Consider the following 21,070-nt stretch of genomic DNA (forward strand, 5'->3'; position numbering starts at 1 on the left):
GAGGAAAAGGACTAGGATTACCATCAAAAGGAATTCCTTGATCAATGGATTCCAAATTTGTCGCCATATGTTTCAACCTAAAATCAACTAAGGAGTGAGCATGGAGGGATAATCTAGGCAAAAGGTTTACCAAGCAACTATGAACTACAAAATACTGCCTGGCCAACCAAGAAGTACAAACATGTAGTCTCCCTGAATGTTGTGTTCGGTGTATCACAGTGTGCAAGGCAGCCGACTTGGTTACCTAAAGATGGACAACAAGCTAGTGTTGTCCTCCGATATATACCCGAAAGTATGTGGAGGCCCAATCTATATAAGCGATGTCTAATGCAAAACTTCACAGTGAGAGCATTCTCATATACTTTACGTACTGTAACATTGCCCTATATATGCCAAGGTATGTGGATGAGCTACGATATACTCACATACATGGGATGAGGTATCACACTTGGGATGTATTGCAGACAAGTTAGTGACAGTTGCTTTGTTTTATGACGTCGGAACATGTCTCTAGTGTAGAACCACTAAATGTTTTTTGTTATGTGACAATGCTCCATTAGGTAAATTCAGATAAATTTTAAGTTGATCTTCTTTAAAATTTTCCTTTCAAGGTTCACCGTGTTATATATGTTTGCAATTCCTAAAATGAAACTAATATGATAAGCATTATTCTCATTCAATTGAACAATGAAAACCTTAGCTAGTAGGGATAGAGAAATCAGATCTTTGACAAAGAGCAAAGAGCACAACTAATGCAATTTCCCTAACTATTCCTTTCAAGCATTCACAAACTATACTATGAATAATGAAATTTTTTCTTTTTGATTTCCTTAATGTTATGATGAACAAAAAGGAAATATGCACATACAACTAGTCAATCTTTTTATAAAAATGAAGACTTTTACAACAGTTTTGTTTTGAAGGAAAGGAAGACTTTACGACACTTTCTTTCGAACAAATATTAATAAACTATATTCTAACTTTGACTATGGATCGATAATGACAAAGAAAACATTTAAGAAAAATTAATCAACCAAGTCAAAGTAGGGCTACACTAGGAGATAAAAACTCATTTTCTGAGACATAACATTCATTGATCAATCAACAAATAGTCAAACAGAGAAAATTTGGCAAAAAACTCTTTCCAAAGGTGGGAAAGTGATCCTAGGAGGATCAGTGTAGCCTAGAGTCGGAGACAGTGCACTTCAGAGCACTGTCCCTAAGCCAGGGATGCTCTGTAGCGCACTGTGTCCCTCACAAGCCTGCGCTGGTGACAGTAAGCCATTTCAAGAGGCAATTTGACACAATTTTGACCAATTTTTCAATGTAAAAAACTGAATTACAATCGATGAACACAAATAAAGTCTACAAGGATGTCTTAGGAGGTGGATAAGCTACTAGCAAATAGAATTCTTCCCCAGCGGAGTCGCCAATTTGTTTTGGAGAATTTAGTATCTAAGGATAAACACTAATTCACTAGACAATTAGTTGTGCCTAAAACAATAGTTTAAAGTGTTTTAGACTTTTCTTATAATCAATAGATAAGAAGAGATGATAGAAGGCCTATTTGTAGTTCCACTTAATCTGCTTGAGAAGTACCCTGTAAACACAATAGAAGACAAAAACTGATCAAAGCATACGATCCTTTGAATATAAATGAAAAGGAACCAGAAGCAATTCATACATATAAGCATTATGAAAGAACACAATATATGGAAAAAGATTTAAACAGTTTATTAGAGAGAAGAAGGAATTACAACCATTGGTGTTTGATTCAAAGTCATTCCTTTAGCTTGGAACCCATCCACATCACATCAAAAGCAAGATAAGCTTCGGGCATTAGATCATTTTCTCCAAAGTCAAGTCTCATAGTAGCATCATCTCCTTACAATTCAACATAATCCAGCCCCTGATCACTTAGATGAGTGGTCAATTTATAGGAAGATGAAGGAGGTTTTGTCATTAATGGTGACATTGAATGGTTCCATACTTGGAATTAGTTCCATGGAGGAAGGGATGAGAGGATAGGATGATCCTTAACTCATTCCTCATCCATTTTCAAGCTCATAGTAGTTGATAAGATAGGGAAGCTTCCAGATGACTCCAAAAGATAAGAATATTCCCCAAACCCTATGTGAATTTCACTCATTCTCACCTAACGCAGGTGAAAGGAAGCCTAAGTGATCTACAGAGAACCCTGGCAGTGGATTTAATTGCTCTACAGTGCACCTTCATAAGGGATTACGTGCACTGATCCCTCTAGAGGCAATTTATCGATTTCTTCAAGTCATGAAACTGTCTGGGAAGGAGGCATTCAAAGGGGTGACTTGTTTAGGGCATGAAGCAAGTGAAATTAGGGTTTGATGAGCCCTAAAACACTAATCTGGATGTTGGGATTTGATGTTCCCAAATGGATCTGTAACACAAATACTCCAAATGACACAGGAAATTGAGGCCAAATGGCCTTGTTTGACTCCTTCAATGTTTTGCTCATCCCTCCTTCACTCCATGTCTGATAGGTTATCTCTCTAGCCATTAGTTTATCTGGGACATAGAAAGGGAGAGCATTGGGAGAGGCGATGCTACCAAATATTCTGATATATGTAAATGTCTCTTCCCCAAACCATCGGGCTACTGGGAGGATGTCTATCTCAGCTTATTGGGAGAATCTGGGGGCATCTCGTTTATAAATTTGTTTATGGATAGGAAGCATAACCCCGTGACAAATCTTGAAAAAACATGGTTCAAAATTGGATTCCCACATGTCTTTGTGGTGGATGTGAATAGGAAGTGGATCTTGAATAGTCCACTTCCATCCTATAAGAGGGAATTTAGAACCAAATAAATAGCATCCATTACATAAGCACACATGAAAAATGGACGGTAAACCCTCGAAGCAATACTTATTTTCATTCTATACTCTATAATTGCTTTAGCTAAATTATCGGACAGGATTTGTGGCCAATCTATTATTGTTGCACTAATGACTGCATCTATTAAGGGCAAACATTCAGAGGAGAATTTATTATTGTCGGGTTTTCTAAATAGTCTACATAGCATAGCCACAACAAAATCGAAATTGGAACGAATAGATGCGGTGGCGTACATACTGTTTTTGTCTTTCTTGGCTCTTTCATAATTATTTTACCAATTCTTTGTGCAGTTTGATGGGTCCTCATTTTCTTTGATGAATTTCTGAATAAATTGCCTACTGTAAGTGACCTGTGGCTCCAGTAGGTGGTACATAAGCCTTAGGTTATCTAGAGTGAAATATCATATAACTTCTTGGCCTCCTGTTTTGAATTCTCTCTCAGATATATCAGCATCATCAATGATCCATTTAATCATGTTAGTATAAAGGATTATTTTTGGCCATGTGGCTATTCGGTGCAGAAATGAGCATGCAAGCTCAATTATGGAAGCATAAGAGGAATCACGCCCATAAACTGTAATCGTTGTCTCAAGAATCCTTGGTTGTTCTTCCTCTAGTAACTGATACATAGCCTCCCATGTAGACGTCCCTGCTTCCTTAGTACATTTAGTATCTATGAACAGAGGAGTCATTTATGACTTCTAAGAGGCAAATGCTTTCCCTTTCTTCACCATTGCTTTTGGCACCGTGTTCTGCGGCTTTTTCCTGAAAGTTTCAAGAGGAACAGTTTTTCAGATAAAAATGATACTGAATGTAGGAATGAATCGATGAAGAAAACTAGTAAAGGTGATAAAGGTGTTTTGTTTGAAATCACATAAGAAGATATCAAATCACTCTAAATGGCCTTTCACACATAAATGAAATTACTTCTTCATAAATGCCCACTAATGATCCGTTATCCTTTAACATGAATGTCCATAAATATTCACATTGTAAATTGGGAAACAATCTTCTAGGGTGGTGAGCCTTCAAACTGCGATAATAGTGATTTTGTGATTTTCAAAGCAATATCGTAGATCGCTGTATCGCATAACTCGTTTTTGTTTAACTTGCCATTTTTGAAGTTTGTGCAAAATGCGAGAAGAGAGAAACACGCGTCATCACTTGTCGAGCTTATTTTTAATGAATAGTGGACCTCCACATGTGTTGTTGGAAAGGTTAAGAGATGGGTCCAAGACATGATCGCATTTTGAAATATCGGTTTATGTTAGGTTGAGGCTTGTGTCGTATGATTGAAATGCGATGAGAGAAGTCTATTATACCATCGCAATTTCGTAGATCACAAGCTCAAAGATCACAATACTTCAGGGTAACCTCTTAAAAGAAGTATTTTATAAACAATGATGTTGTGATGCGAGACTTTAGCTTTTTAAAGAAGCTTTAAGGACTTTTTAACATTACGACCATTTTTCAAATATAGATTTTCTTTTTTTATTGTTTCATTGTAGATCGTGGTGGGTTAGAAAGGTATCGTTTGAGATGCATTTCATGCTAAATATGAAAAAGTAGCATTTTAATGGTTTTATAGGTTTTTTTTTATATCTTGATTTATTCTAAAAATAGAATAAATACCTACATGCTAGGATTGATTTTTTGGGTATATATATATTTTTGAAAGGGTCGCCATTTATTAAAGTAATGTTTTACTACTGACGTTAATAAATGGGGGGCTTGTTAACAAGCACAACACCTGCGAGTCCCATAAAGGACCAAACAACAAACACATATTTGGGTATAGGCCAATCAACCATGGCTTTAACCTTCTCCAGTTCAACTAATAATCTTTCCTTACAGATGACGTAAGAAAGATATTGTATTCCGGTTTTGTAGAACTCACACTTTTTGAATTTGGCATTTAACCTATTCTCCCTTAAGGTTTGCAGCACCAACTCTAAGTGTTTCTTATGTTCTTCTTCATTCCTAGAGTATATTAAAATGTCTTCAATAAATACCAACACCAATTAAAGTTGGATCGTACTTTGTTGGATTTATTAAAGTTAAATTTCACGATTAGCCTCTAGTCATATGTAAGTTCAAATTTAATCTATAACTTTGGATAACGATCATGGCTAACCTATTATTATCAATAAACTCAAATTCAATCTATATCATTAGATTGGATTAATCTCCACAACCATATATAGGTTGATCTTAATCGTTAGATCATTCAGGTTCAAGTGACATCATTCTGAATATCTACAAAAAAATAATATGATCCTTATGATTAGATCAAATTTATCAAAACCATCATATCTTGAGGACATGTAAGTTGTGTACTAGAGATAAAGGTGCGAAGCCATACCCTCCCATCATAGTAGTTGTTAACAAGGAGCTACATGGATTGGTGTTAGAAGAAGTGGGACCCGCCCATCTCATTGATGGTTAGTAATATTTGACATGGACTGTAAGGCCCAGGTAGGAAAGAAAGGAATAGAGAAGGGGAAAAAGATAGTTGCATGGGTGCCAAGTGTCACCCAAAAATCATGCATACTTAATTCCTCTATCTAATAGACACGGGACAATCATTTGATCTTGTTTTTTGAGAGTTAACATGTTTTGCATACTTTCATATAGCTATAAGATATTTCATAATTGAGTTTTTGAAGAATTTTAACCAAGTTTGGATTTCCAATTGCATAAGAAAAATAGTAATTTATGACATTTATTCTTTATATTTTTCAGGTCTTGAACTTTCACGACATTTTTGAGGCTATAAAAAACATTTTTTGACACTATTAGTTTCAGGGAATAGTATGTGCTATTAGCCCATAGTGTCTATTATGTCTAAAGTGAACGAGATTAGTTATATCTTTCTAGTAATATACTACAAGTGAAAAATATTGTATTTATGTAAAAAATAAATTGAAAAATTTAGAAGGTAAATGAATCACCAATCTAATTCTAGCAGGTATAAATCCTTTCTTAGATCTCATGTTGGGCATAGAAAAATCTACGAAAATATATTGGATGATAGAATATATAGCGGTTGAATTAGAATTGAAATTTTTGTACCCAAAAGATCCAAAAATTAGTAAAAATATTATTTATAGGAAAAAATTGGGGAAAGTAGGCCAAAATTCAATTGGCCATAACATTTATCCCACAACTAAGACTTGGGTAAATAATTAGTCAATAGAAAACTATTGAGGAGATAAAAACATCTATTATCCCATAACCATTTTAATTATTATGGATCTACACATAGTTATATTGATCCAAAAGTTTTTGAAATATTTCATTTAAAGAGAACCAAGCATATAAGAATTTGGTTGGTCTAGACATCTACAAGGTTGAAAATGAGAATAAGATGTTGGGTGTGTGTTATATTCTTTCCATGACCAGTCACATGCATGGATTTTCCTATATTAGATGGGTAGACATACCTATATGGGTTTTGCACATTGTTTTGGGCATGATGGTTTTCTGCCCATGGTAATTTGTAGATCCAGTTAAGAGAACCACATTTATGTTCTAATTTAGGGTTAATGGTGTTGGTACTATTTTATTGCCATCCTTTTCTTCTAAAAATCCATCATTCATCTAGCATTTTCTCCCATAAACCCCTCATAGTCCATTGAAATTGATCAATTAAGCATTATAATTGTTATTTTACATTAAGTTTAATTTGTGGATTTTTATGTTAAAAATTAGAAATTTTCAACAAAATTACGGGATGTCATGACTTCCTATATTTGGTTTATGTTGTGACACGTGGCATGGCAGGACAATCAAAACAGAGGATAGGGACGTGATCAAAGATGTACATACATGGTGAAATATCTATTCAGCATCGCATCTGGAGCTCCTGGATACATGGTCAATGCTGGTCCAACCCAACCCTTTTGGTCATAAAAGCAGCAAAAAGCCAAAGTTACCTAAACTAATTTCATTTTGTTTTAGAAATCAGTTAAGATTAGAAAAGAAAAACAAAAATTCCCTTTTTGACTGTAAAAGTAGAAACGTCTGCGTGATAATGTATGTACATTCGATTGTAAACCTTAAGGAATGTTAGTGAGTGAAGGATAGGAGACATTAAGCAGACTTAAGACTGCGTATTTTTGTATTGTTACCGGAACTCTGTTCTTGCATGTAATTAATTTCCAGACTTTAATCACAGGCAACGTTTCATCATTCCAGTGTTTTATGTGTTAACGGTTTAAACATCTGAAGTTTTCTAAGTGTACCAACAATGCGTGGACGGGCCTTACGTGGGGACTGGTATACTTTCATTTCATTTTCATAGCATTTAGACTTCAGATCTGAATAGCGTTTGCTGCCATTTCTTTGCTTGTGAATTAATTAATTCGATTAGAAGTTCTTGTGTTATTGCATGATTCATGGTGATAGCTTGAAACTTCAATTGCTAAATTATTGAACAAGATTTTGTAAAAGATGTAATTGAGCACTGAATTTCAAAGTATCTCTATGGACTCTGTTTTTTATGCATTTGAGTTTTAGTATGCTTAAAAGAGTCTTTATTTTTCATGAATTTGATTGTTAGGATGCTTAGTGTGTTACCGAGAAAGAGTTTTTGTGAATGATCTCCTTGTAAGAGGATTGAAAACTCAGACTAGTAACACGCTGTGTTTTTAGAACAGTTAATTAAATTAGATGATCTGAGTGTTTAAAGTGTGAAAGGAAACATATTCCAATCTCTTGTAAAAGAGTGTTGTAGCCTGTCACAGTAGACACTTATCTAGGTAGATGAGATCCTTTTAGGTCTATAGATTGTAGACACGTGCCTCTAAGTTTACCTACCTTGGTTGACATTAAATTTAGTCTAATCTAGACCCCTGGATTGGTCACTACATTTTGGCGCTGTTGTCGGGGAGGCGCAGCTAGAGGATTTCTAAAAACAAAATATAAAAAAAATAAAACAAACAAAAACAAACAAAAACATAGATTTAATTTTAATTCATCATTTTAGAAGTCATGTTTACTTATGTCTAGATCTAGAGATGATAAAGGTAGATTCATAAAAACCCCCCATCCAAAAACTAATTCACCACTAGGAGCAGACCCTTTAGGAAAAGTTGAACATACAACACCAGCTGAGAAAGACACCATACAAACATTAGAGGATAAACAAAAATCAGGGCAAAGACTCACACTCATTGAGCGACAAATTATATTGGCACACGAATCACAGAAGAAACATCTCCCTGAATCCTCTATAAAATGAGAAAGTAGCACAGTAACTTAACAATCTTTCCTTGAACCTACTGAATTTGAAAAATCTCAAGAAGGAGAAAAATCACTAGAACAACTTGTCTTTGAAACAATTGACACTGAACAAGGAATTAAATCAACAGAGGAATCTATCAAAATGGCTGAGGAAGGAGATGGATCAGCAAGAGGACCAAAAAATCAAGGTTGAAGAGAGGAGGAAGAGTCAACCTTTAAATTTCCTATTCAAGAACTAGGAGAAGATGGGGAAATAAAAATGAAAAACATACCTCCCCCTGTGTTACCAAAATTTTATGGCATGGCTTCAGAAGACCTAGATTCATTCTTGTTTGAGTTTGACATAGTATGTCGAACATATGGTTACACAGATGATGCCCATAAGCTTAGACTCTTCCCAGCAACATTAAAAGCATTAGCATTAAGATGGTTCATGGGACTTGGTGAACATGCAATAACTGATTGGGATGGCATGAGAAGAATATTCCTAAAGAAATACCAACCTTATTGCAAATCGAAAGATTCTAAAGATGATATATTTAGGATGAATCAACAAGAAGATGAAAATATAGAGGAGTATTTGGAACGATTTGTTTACAATTTGCAAAAATCAAAACATAGGACCATGTCTCTTGATCTGATTCGAACAATATTTTTGAACGGCATTCGAGAGGAATACTTAGATGATATTAATTTCATGGGCAAAGGTGATATTTCCAATTTACCTTTCGAAGAAATTGCTGATTTATGTGAAAAGTATTCAAGGAGCAAAGCTAGATATGAAAAAAGAGCTCTATCATCCAAAGCCACAAAATCTGCTTCAGCAAGTGTCACAAGGGCTGAAATAGGAAACCTGTTAGAAGAATTCAAAATAGATCTATTAAGTACCTTAGGAACTCAAATTGACACTCTGAAAGCCAAGAAAAGAAAAGAAGAGGAAGATCAAATAATGGGCGTCTTTTGTCCAAAATGCCGGAAGAAACATGCCTTGAAAGACTGCCCATTAGAAAACATTCAAGTTTGTGACTTTTGTACTGAAAATCATGATATATTTCATTATTCTAAAGTCAAGATTTTGTAGAATTGTAATGTGGAAGCAGCTAGTACAGATATGGAGAATGTGTATTTCATGGGCGCCAAGAGACCGTGGCAACCTAGACCTCCACCTCCAGGTAGGTTTCGAAACCAAAATTTGCAATTTCTTGCACAAGATCAGATGTATGCTCAAAATTCTTGGAATGTGCCCATGCCATGGCAACACCAAAATTACCCACAGCAATAATGGAGACCATTTCAGCAGTACTCTCAACAATATCAACAATATCCTCAACCATACCAACAGTATTCTCAACCATACAACAATATCATTAGCCACATTCGCAATATCCTCAAACATATTAGCAACATCCTTAGCAGAAAATTGTTTACCAACCCCAAAACACTCAAAAAGCATTGCCTGCTCCTCCACCAATAACTCCACCTCACTTACAACTCCCATCTAACCAACAACCTCCTAGACCCACTCAGATTCCTGCTCAACCTGTACCAAATCCAAATAACAGAGCAGAGAGACCAGCCTATAATGTAGATGAGGGACCATCATATCCCACATTACCTTTACAAAATATCAATTTGAGGTTTGGTAAGGTACTTCAAAAAGAACCTCCAATAGCTAAAAAACTAGAAGAAAATGAAGAAAATGAAAATGAAACTCCAACTCAAAAGAAACAAAATGATGACATAAAAAACAAACAAATGCAACTGTTGCATTCAACACCTTTTCCAGATAGATTGGTCCAAACAAAACTTCCCATGTCTATACCACAGTTTGATGTTTTAGATGAACTAAAGAATGTCTATATAAAAATTCCACTATTGCAAGCCATAAAAGACATTCCCATATATATTAAAGCAATCAAAGAACTGTGCCTCAAGAAACCTACTAGGAAAAGAATTAATCCACAAACTATTCATGTTATTAGACATTTAGCTGGCCTTATAACAAACACCATTTCAATGGAAAATTATGTTGATCCTGGTATTCCTAGAGTCACTACAATCATTAACAACATACATATTCCAAATACCTTAATTGACCTTGGGGCCGCAATAAATGTGATGACTCTTGAAACAATGAAAACACTACAGCCCACAAACTTGCAGCACACAACAATTGCTCTAGAACTAGCTCATAGGTCTAAATTGATTCCTGAAGGGATTTTGGAGGACATAATTGTTTCACTGGACTCTTGGGAGTATCCAGTGGACTTTTTAGTTCTTCAACCAAAATATAATTTAGGAGGACACCCTATCATCCTTGGTAGACCATGGTTAGCAATTGCTGATGCATTCATAGGATGTAGATCAGGTAATATGATTATTTCACGAGGAATTGAAAGAAAAAAACTCACTCTTTACCCATCAGCAAAATCACCAGAAGTAGCACACAATTTATGGCTTGACGATAAATACAATGACAAGGAAGAAGTTCAATCTGTTTTCAGCATCAATCAAATCTATGATTTTCAAGAACATAATAATGATGATTTGGTAGAATTGTTCCTTTCTCAACCTGATATTTCTGAAGAATTAAGAAATGAACAATACCATGCTGCAGATGAACTTTTGGCACAGAATTTTCAGGAAACATGCACCATTCAATCTTTGCAAACAACATTTCAGAACATTTTTCCCATTCAATCTATCACAAACACATAGAGCAAGACCATAGAGATTAGTCCAGGAAAAACTTTGAATATTAGCACTCACCTAGACTCATCTTAGGAGGAAAAATTGATCCAATTATTAATAAAATACTAGAAAGCATTTGCTTGGGACTACACTAACATGAACGGAATTCACCTTGAAACATGCAGTCACCATATTTATACCGATAGTAATATCAAACCAGTGAGGCAACCGCAGAAAAGAATGAATCCCATGCTTCAGGATATTGTTAGAGATGAATTACAAAAACTACTGAAAGTCAATTTTATTTATCCTATCTCTGACAGTCAGTGGGTATCCCCATTGGTTGTAGTGCCCAAGAAAAATGGAAAGTGGAGGATTTGTGTTGATTACCAACAATTGAGCAAAGAAACCCTCAAAGATTATTTCCCACTACCATTTATTGACCAAGTGCTAGACACCTTAGCTGGGAAATCATCATTCTCTTTCCTTGATGGTTTCAGTGGCTATAATCAGATCATGATAGCCTTAGAGGACCAGGAAAAAACCACTTTTACTTGTCCCTTGGGCACTTATGCCTATAATGTTTTAACATTTCAACTTTGCAATGCTCCAACTACATTTCAGAGAGCTGTATTAGTTATTTTTGCTGATTTAGTGCATGGTTGTGTTGAAGTATACATGGATGATTTTTCAGTGTATGGTAATTCATTTGAGCATGCATTAGAGAATCTTGAAAAAGTTTTGAAGAGATGTATTGAAGCTAATCTGTCCCTGAGCAATGAAAAGTGTTTTATGATGTTAAATGAAGGGATAGTATTAGGACACTATATTTCTTCTCAAGGGATTAAAGTTGATCCATAAAAAATCTAGATCATTGTCAATTTTCCAATTCCGAAGACTCAAAAAGAGGTAAGAAGTTTTCTTGGGTATGCAAGCTATTACAGAAGGTTTATTGAACATTTTAGTAAAATAGATTCACCTTTGTTTAAGCTTCTAGCAAAAGATACACCTTTCAACTCAAATGAGAATTGTCAGCAAGATTTTCAAACACTCAAAGGAAAGTTGTCAACCACACCAGTCTTAGAAGGACCTAACTGGACCCTACCATTTCACATCTTTACAGATGCATCTGATACTGCAGTAGGTGCCTCATTAGGCCAAAAAGAAGAGTCTTCCAATTATGCCATCTATTTCATTAGCAAAAGTCTAACACCTGCAGAATTAAACTACACAGTCACTGAAAAAGAAATGCTTGCCATCATACATGCTCTGAGTAAATTCCAACATTATATAATTGGTTATGAGGTTTTTGTACATACTGACCACTCTACCATTAAGTATTTAATGAATAAACCAATCACTAATGGCAGAGTTACCAGATGGATGTTATTATTACAGGAATTTAATATTACAGTGTTAGATAGACCAGGTAAGGAGAATCAGGTGGCAGATTTTCTTTCTACACTGCAAAATTCAGGTGAGGTTGTTCCGGTTGAAGATTCTTTTCCAGATGAAATTTTATTTGCAATTTCAATAGTGAATCCTTGGTATGCTGACTTAGCCAATTATTTATCCACATGAATAACACCTCCATATTTTACTCCAAAGGAAAAGAAGACGTTGATCAAACAAAGTGCTAGATACTCATGGATTAATGGAGATTTATTTTACACCGGTTATGATATGATTATTAGACGATGTGTAAGTAATGATGAAATAATTTATATTTTAAAATCTTGCCATGATGAACCGTGTGGTGGGCATTTTGCAGCCAAAAGAACAGCATTCAAGATTCTCAATCTTGGATACTATTGGCCATCTATTTTTAAGGATTCCAAGAAACATGTGAAAAGTTGTGATAGTTGTCAAAGAATGGGCAGATCAATAGCTACAGATGCAATTGCACTTCAGCCTCAGGAACATTTAGAGCCATTTGAAAAATGGGCTCTAGATTTTATAGGACCCATCAATCCAACTTCAAAAGGTTGAAAGTACATCCTAGTATGTATTGATTACGTGACAAAATGGGCTAAAGCCAAAGCACTAGTCCGGGCAACTGAACAAATAGTTGTAAACTTCCTTTTTGAAGAATTTTTTGTAAGGTATGGAGTACCAAGGTAGATAGAGACAGATCAAGGTACTCAGTTTACCTCAAAGCTGGTCAAAGACAACACAGAAAAATATAAAATCAAGCACAGGAAAAGTACACCTTACCATCCACAGGCCAATGGCGAGGTGGAATCTACCAATAAAACATTGGAAGGAATTATCACTAAGACAATAGAAATGAACAGAAGGAATTGGGAATAAAAGCTCAAAGATGCACTTCGGGCTTACAGAATCACGTGGAAAGACACTACAGGGTGTACACCATATCAGTTGGTGTATGGAAAAGAAGTAATGCTTCCTATTGAATTTCAAATACATACTTATAAGATGGCTGAAGATTTAGGAATTGATCTCAATGAAGCACAAAAAGAGAGAATTATGTAATTGAACCAGTTAGATGAAATGAGGCAACAAGCAGAGGAGACAACAATCCTAATGCAGAAACAAAGGAAGCAGTGGCATGATGCACACATCAAAAAGAAATAGTTCAAAGAAGGAAACTCGACTTTACTGTTTGACTCTAAATTCAGAGATCATAAAGCCAAATTTACCACACATTGGATGGGCCCATATGAAATAGTTCAAGTATTTGAAAATGGATCAATCAATCTTACTACCTTTGATGGAGAAGGCAACACCTTTCTTGACAATGGCCATCGATTGAAACTCTATCATAAGCCCATCAGCAAGGAGGATTTTATTGACACTGTATCTCAGCAATGGGAGGTTGAGATATTGTAGCCTTCAGCTGTGGTATCTCTTCCTTAGTTCATTCAACTTCATTTTTTTTTTTTTAAAACACATAAATAAAAAAAATAAAAAAAAAAAAAAAAAAAAAAAACAATAACGGTTTAGATGTGAAAACAAGAATCTGGCACACTCTAACCCAGAATTCTTACTAGAAAACCATTCATTTGGCTGGTAAGAATTCCTTGTTCTACTTGTTTACTGTTTTGTTCATCACTTCAATAATGACTTGAGGACAAGTCCCAACTTTCGTGGGGGAGAAGAATCAATATTTTGTCTTCCTTATCTCATCTCCTCATTTGTAAATATTTAGAGAATTTGTTTCAGTACTTTAGTATTTCAATAAAAGAGCTATCTTTTTTTTTGTTATAATCAGAGGGACCTGTTCAAGCAATATACAATGGGACCTGTTCAGAAGACTATGTTACCAGTAGCAATATTAGAGGGACCTGTTCAACAAATATCAGAGGGACCTATTAAAGACTTCATTCAAGATACATCAGGCTACTTCAACAAAGTTTCAAAGGTTGCTTATCATCAAGGCTACATCAACAACAAGGATAAAAGAAGCTGCACAAACATATTTCACATAGTTCTTTAGAGTTCTCCAGAGTTCTTTAGATTTTAAAGGGACCTGTTAAATTCAATTTCATTTCAAAGGGACCTATTTTGGACAGCGAAGACCAGTCATATTTGGACAGTGAAGATTAGTCCTACTTGTGCACGCCAAATCAGCCATTGTCAACCAACAAGTGTAATGTATTGGTGAAAATTTTATTTTTAACATTTAAAATTCTTGAATTATTTTAGTGTTAAAAATGATTATTATGATTGCCTGTTATCAATTTCAAAAACCCCTATACCCGTCACCCTTGTAACATTCCTAACTACTCAACTCTGCTATCACTCTGCTATCATTTCCCATCACACTTTAGCCTATTGCCATATTCCTACTATGATTTTCAAACCTTTTCCTACACCACTCTTCAAACCTTGTCATCAACTCCTCATTTTTTTTAAATCGGCCATCAAACCTTGTCATCGATCCATCATTTTTCAATCGGCCAAGTACCAACACGTAGTAGACAAGTGGTAAACCATTGGAAAGACAAGTGGTAAACCATTGGAAAGACAAGTGGTAAATCATTGGAAAGACAAGTGTTAAATGATTTCGTTCATTTTGAATGTGGGAGTTATAAAAAAATCTTTTGACCCAAGTCGGCTCATGAAACATATATCTGTTATCATCACCACAACACTCTTTATATGTGTATGGTGTTCTCATGATTATACCTATGCAAATTAGTACCTCTCCTCCATCTTTATGATGTGAATGTGCCTTCAACTCTGCATTATCATTATAGCAATTGGGTGAAGGTCGGTTGTTAAGTTTTCACTTTATAAAACTCTCAGCTCATAAAGTGCGTTACCATGTGAGTGTTCAAACTCTGAGATTTCAAAGAGGGCCGAGACAGCAGGTGCTACAAAGGGAGAGCATAGCCAACAGGCTTACCACGAGTTTCTACCGCCGCCCAAGAAATTAAAGAAGGAAACTCTGAGAATCGAGGGTGTTACTAGGTCGGCTAAAGCGTAGGAAAAGAGGTAACACATTGAAAAAAAACCCTGATTGAATTGTTAAGCATAAACAAAAGGGTTAGAACAGAGGTATTTAAAAAAAAAATGACCATTAGAGTAGAGCCTGAAACATTTGATAGTTCACAATATCATGAAGACTATGTCACGATTTTAAGGGAAAAACACTGGTTATCCTTTCTAGAGAAATTCAATGGAAACAATGAAGAAGTGACAAAGCAGTTTGAATTCACATTCAATGGAGAGAAAGCATTAATAGGAAACTTCTCTTTTAGAATTTCAGAGGATCATAGCACAAACATTGGGAATTAGTCCAGAAGGGGAAAGGTATTTCAAAACCAAACAATTTAAGGAAAAAACATGGACTTAGTTTATGTCTAGGTCAAGGGTTTCCTCTGTCAATTGGAAGAAGGGTGTTCCCAGAAGTTGGCTAATTCACCCGTGGGATGAAATGGTATACATTATTCAAAAATTTGTTTGATGTGAAGGACATTACGGTATAGTATACCTATATCACATCAAACTTCTGTTGCACTTAAAAGGTCAATGCACCATTAGTTTGCCCTACTTCCTGTTACAGAGTTTGATAAAATGTCGAAGACCATTCAAAAACAAAAGGGGAATGAAGATAAGAGTTTGTGTCATTTTGGGTTGATCAAAATTCTAATTGAATTTGAGTTGCAGACGAGGGGAAAAACATGGAAAGAATTTTTAATTGCCAATCAAATTAAAGAAGATGAACAGGAACAGCAGCAAGAACGCACCGAGTCTATGCTTGATATTGATGAGGAAATCCCTGAGCGTAAGTCAAGCAATGTTCCTCAACCCAGCAGTGGTGTAAAGACATGAAGGATGAGGCACGAAACTGCAAGGAAAATTGAACGAGACAAAATCTTCACTACTTATACAAGAAGATCAAGGAGAATACAAAAGAACCAAACACAAGATGATCAGCCAGAGTCAAATGAAAATGCACCAATGGACATTGAAAGCAATGCTCATTCACAGCCAGAACAAGAAGCAGAAATGGAAATCAAGAGTAACAAGGGAGAAAGGAAAGAGCCAATACCTACAAACAAGAAACAGAGAAGGTTAGAGAAACAAATTGAAGAGCTAAAAGAGGAATTGATGGAAGCAAACATGTTGCAGAAGGTCATAAAGAAGGAAAATGAAATGTTGAGAGCTCAAAGCAAGAAGATTCAACAGAAAAATGAGAAGCTGAAGAACCAACTTAAGATTGATCAAACTGAAACGTGTAAATGGGCAACAAAATGGTACACTAAAAAAAAAGCTCTCAAAGAAAAATATAAGAATCTGAAACATGAGTTCCAAGTTTAGAAGAATGCCCAAGTTCAGAGGAGTATAGATGTCTTGCTACAAGTGGCAGAGGCACAAGCAGGAACAGAATATAAAGGGAGCACATCAGGATTAGCATGAGGACATGCTAAATCATTGAGCTTGGGGGAGATGTTGGTACTATTTTATTGCCATCCTTTTCTTCTAAAAATCCATCATTCATCTATCATTTTCTCCCATAAACCCCTCATAGTCCATTGAAATTGATCAATTAAGCATCATAATTGTTATTTTACATTAAATTTAATTTGTGGATTTTTATGTTAAAAATTATAAATTTTCAACAAAATTACGGGATGTTATGACTTCCTGTAATTGGTTTATGTTGTGACACGTGGCATGGTAGGATAATCAATACAGAGGATAGGGACGTGATCACAGATGTACATACATGGTGAAAGATCTATTCAGCATCGGATCTGGAGCTCCTGGATACATGGTCAATGCTGGTCAAACCCAACCCTTTTGGTCATAAAAGCAGCAAAAAGCCAAGGTTACCTAAATTGATTTCTTTTTGTTTTAGAAATCAGTTAAGATTAGAAAAAAAAAAACAAAAATCGCCTTTTTGACTGTAAAAGCGAAAACATCTGGGTGATAATGTATGTACATTCGATTGTAAACCTTAAGGAATGTTAGTGAACGAAGGATAGGAGACATTGAGAAGACTTAAGACCACATATTTTTGTATTGTTACTGGAACCCTGTTCTTGCATATAATTGATTTCCAGACTTTAATCACAGGCAGCGTTTCATCATTCTAGTGTTTTAGGTGTTAACGGTTTCAACATCTGAAGTTTTCTATGTGTACCATTAACATGTGGACGGGCCCTACATGGGGACTGGCATACTTCCGTTTCATTTTCATAACATTTAGACTTCAGATCTGAATAGCATTTGATGCCATTTATTTGCTTGTGAATTAATTAATTCTATTAGAAGTTCTTGTGTTATTGCAAGATTCATGGTGATATTTTGAAACTTAAATTGCTAAATTATTGAACAAGATTTTGTAAAAGATTTGATTGAGCACTGAATTTCGAAGTATCTCTGTGGACTCTGTTTTTTATGCATTTGAGTTTTAGTATGCTTAAAAGAGTCTTTATTTTTCATGAATTTGATTGTTAGGATGCTTAGTGTGTTACCGAGAAAGAGTTTTTGTGAATGATCTCCTTGTAAGAGGAATGAAAACTCAGACTAGTAACACGCTGTGTTCTTAGAATAGTTAATTAAATTAGATGATCTGAGTGTTTAAAGTGTGAAAGGAAACATATTCCAATCTCTTGTAAAAGAGTGTTGTAGCCTGTCACAGTAGACACTTATCGAGGTAGATGAGATCCTTTTAAGTCTATAGATTGTAGACACGTGCCTCTAAGTTTACCTACCTTGGTTGACATTAAATTTAGTCTAATCTAGACCCATGGATTGGTCACTACAAATGGATTGAGTTTTATTAATGCTTCTTCATGTACATATATGTATTGTAAAATTGAAAGGAACATAATGAAAAATAAATCTAGTAGTCCTAGTTTTGGGATCCAGGGGAAATTCTCTGTGTATTTATTTTGTCTTTTTCACCATTGTATATTTTCTATTTTTAAGAATTCATTTGAAGGTAGTTTATATACAGGGTTAAGATCTACATTTGGTATCATAGTTGTTTAATATTCAAGGGGATGCCTTTGCTATTGAGGGGTTTTTCTCGGGCTTGTTGTAGACCTTGTTCAGTGAGAGATCTGCAGGATTGATTCTTGCAGTGAAAGAAGATGGTGAGTAATGGAAAGATAGAGATCAATAAATTTAATCGTAAAATTTTTGAGTTGTGTAAACTCAAGATAGAGGATTTGTTGGTGGATAAAGATCAGTGGATCACGGTACATCCGAGTACTGAACCAATGACAATGTCAACAGAAAGTTAGATGAAGTTGGATCAGAAGGCGAAGAGCACAATATTGTTGTATATCTTAGATTTAGTATTGTTGAATGTATCAGGGGAAGCTACTGTTAGCGCTCGAATTTGCCTCAAGCTGAAGAAGGCAAAACTCAAGGCAACATCACCAAGATCAGCCTCGTAGCTAGCCCTACGAGGACATGAGAGGGCTCTCTCTGGGTCTATCTCGGCAGAAAAGTCTTCAAAGGGGCTGAGATGACCAATAAGGAATACTGATTTTAGGCTAGTAAAATGATAGGAAAAGGGGTTTTAATGGATGATGGGGTTTTCTGGGTTGCATGGGGCAAAGAAACAACTTGAACAGAGAAATATAATCAAAAACACAGATTATCTCCTGAGGCAAGGTAGGCAAGAAATTTAACAATTAAATTGAGATAAATGGAATGGCAAGACTGCTGAGAAGTCAACAAGGGCATAGAAGATGGATCCTTGTCAAACAAAAGAAAAAATTAACTATGAATACTTCCTCAAGGCAGAGCAAATAAATTGAATTGTGCCTTTCTCACTTAAAAGTATTCAACAGAAATGAGTTAGGAATGAAATGAGAAACATTACAAGATACATATGAGACAGAGAAGAAACATATGTCAAATGTCATACCACAGGAATCTCAGGGATCAGAGCTGTATTTTTCATTAAACTCTCTGTCAAAAACTGTACAAGAATTCCCTCTGTTCTCCTCCACGCACACCTCTCAGAATTTTTTCTCCCTCCCTTACAAATGATTTTTTAATACATTAAATAAACTCTGCTAGGGGAAAAACAATCGACCCCAAGGCAAGGAATTTGTTTTATCATTATTAAATAAACAAAACTAAGAGCCAATCAACGTTTCTGAAGATAGAAAAGCGCTCCATTTTCTACTCGAATCTGTTGATAACTGATGAAGAGGTGGCATTTACAGGTGTCAATCCCATTACTGAAAACAAACATAGGCAATCGGATCTTGTTCTCTGCCACTTTGCACATTCTGGAAATTACAACTGCCTCCAAATTTCTGGAAATGCATTGGCCATTTTACCGAAATTAGGAAAAGATCTTGATAATCTGGAGTAAATCCACCGCATATATTTTGAAGACGGATCGAATGCCGGAGTATTTGCAATTGACTGCCACATCATAGAATACAGACCCCCCCACGATCTTTCTTATCCAATAATGATGGGCATATCTGTCTGAAGATGCCAATGAGGGATAGAGCCGCTGATGATACTGCTTTTTCATGAGACTTCTTATACAGGGCAAGGTCACGAAGTAAATCCTCAATCATCAACAATGGCATTCGTAGACAGATTTCCCTTACAACATTTAAACCAATAGCAATCATCTCAGTACGAGCTCGATCGTGTACAAATTGATTCACCAACTGCTTCAGTAATGGTTCAACTGCATCAGGAGGCACCATATCATGACAGGCCTGGACTGCTGCTGCCAGAAGGTGTGTTACATCTTGTTGATGAGGCTGAACATATTTATGAAGAAATGGATAAAAATTCAACAAAATCAAACGATGGAGTCCCACTGACCTAGCAATCACTTTAATAATCATCATTTTAACCTCAAATCGCTCATTGCATGTCTGAAGGCGAGAAAAAAGCTTCTCAGCAAACCCCTGTGGATCCTTCAAATGTTGGAGAGGCGAATAGCTACCCCAATCAAGATTTTCTGAATTTACACGCTGTTGCTTTTTTATGCTACACATAACACGCTGTAGCTTATCTTTTTTCTTCTTTTTACTTGAAGTTGTACCCTTGTGGTTTGCCTTATAGATAGATTCTCTACTTAGAACCACTTGAGGCTTCCTTGTAATCATATCTTCATCACTGCTTGAATCTCCATCCACATCATCTTCTACATTCTGTTCATATCCAAGTAGAAAAAAGAGAGAGCAGGTATCATAATCTTGGAAGATTTATGAAAGCATGCACTGCAAATAGAATTTCCAGTCCTCTCATCAAACCAGACCTTCCGTCGATGAAGATCACATAGAATAGAGAGGGCACTCTTTGCTTTTGACTCATGTTCTTCCTAGCAATAAGCGGCTTTGGATTCTCCTGAGTGAGGTTGACATGAATTATTTGGTCATTATTGACTTTCACAGTAATATTCTTGAACTGTGATGCCAATAGCGCCATACATATATTGTAATGGTGATGTCAACGAATAGAATGCCAATGCTGCTATTCATAGAACTGAACTGAGACACATATCTAACTGAACCATATATACAATACTGCTATCATACATCTGTGATGCTCTGCAATTGATCATGCCATACATACAGTTTATATGACAGAGCCGAGACTCATCTAGTGCTGAAACAGGTCGATATAATAGTGACGCTGAGACTATAGGGATGTCGGGAGAGTGCTTGTGCCAACCATATAAGTACCGCTGACCATAGACATTATTCTATATGTATATATGAATATAGCTGCTAGCATAGATCTGTAGAAACAATACACCCATCGCAGAACAACGTTGAGACCTCCATACATATCACTGTGACC

General features: G+C 35.7%; 1 protein-coding gene across 1 annotated transcript in view; it reads left to right on the forward strand.

The window, feature by feature from the left end:
• LOC149179954 (phosphoenolpyruvate carboxylase kinase 2-like) overlaps window positions 1–19,616 on the forward strand; it is a 42,495-nt gene extending 22,879 nt beyond the window's left edge. The window contains exon 3 of the mRNA XM_089413710.1: window positions 19,465–19,616. Coding sequence (XP_089269836.1) covers window positions 19,465–19,616 — 152 coding nt within the window. The remainder of the gene's footprint in view (window positions 1–19,464) is intronic.
• The last annotated feature ends 1,454 nt before the right edge of the window (window positions 19,617–21,070 follow it).

This window comes from Pinus tabuliformis, chromosome 3_2 (assembly GCF_031772625.1).
Source record: "Pinus tabuliformis cultivar Carrire ecotype Pingquan chromosome 3_2, CPIR1, whole genome shotgun sequence".
NCBI classification, from domain to species: domain Eukaryota; kingdom Viridiplantae; phylum Streptophyta; class Pinopsida; order Pinales; family Pinaceae; genus Pinus; species Pinus tabuliformis.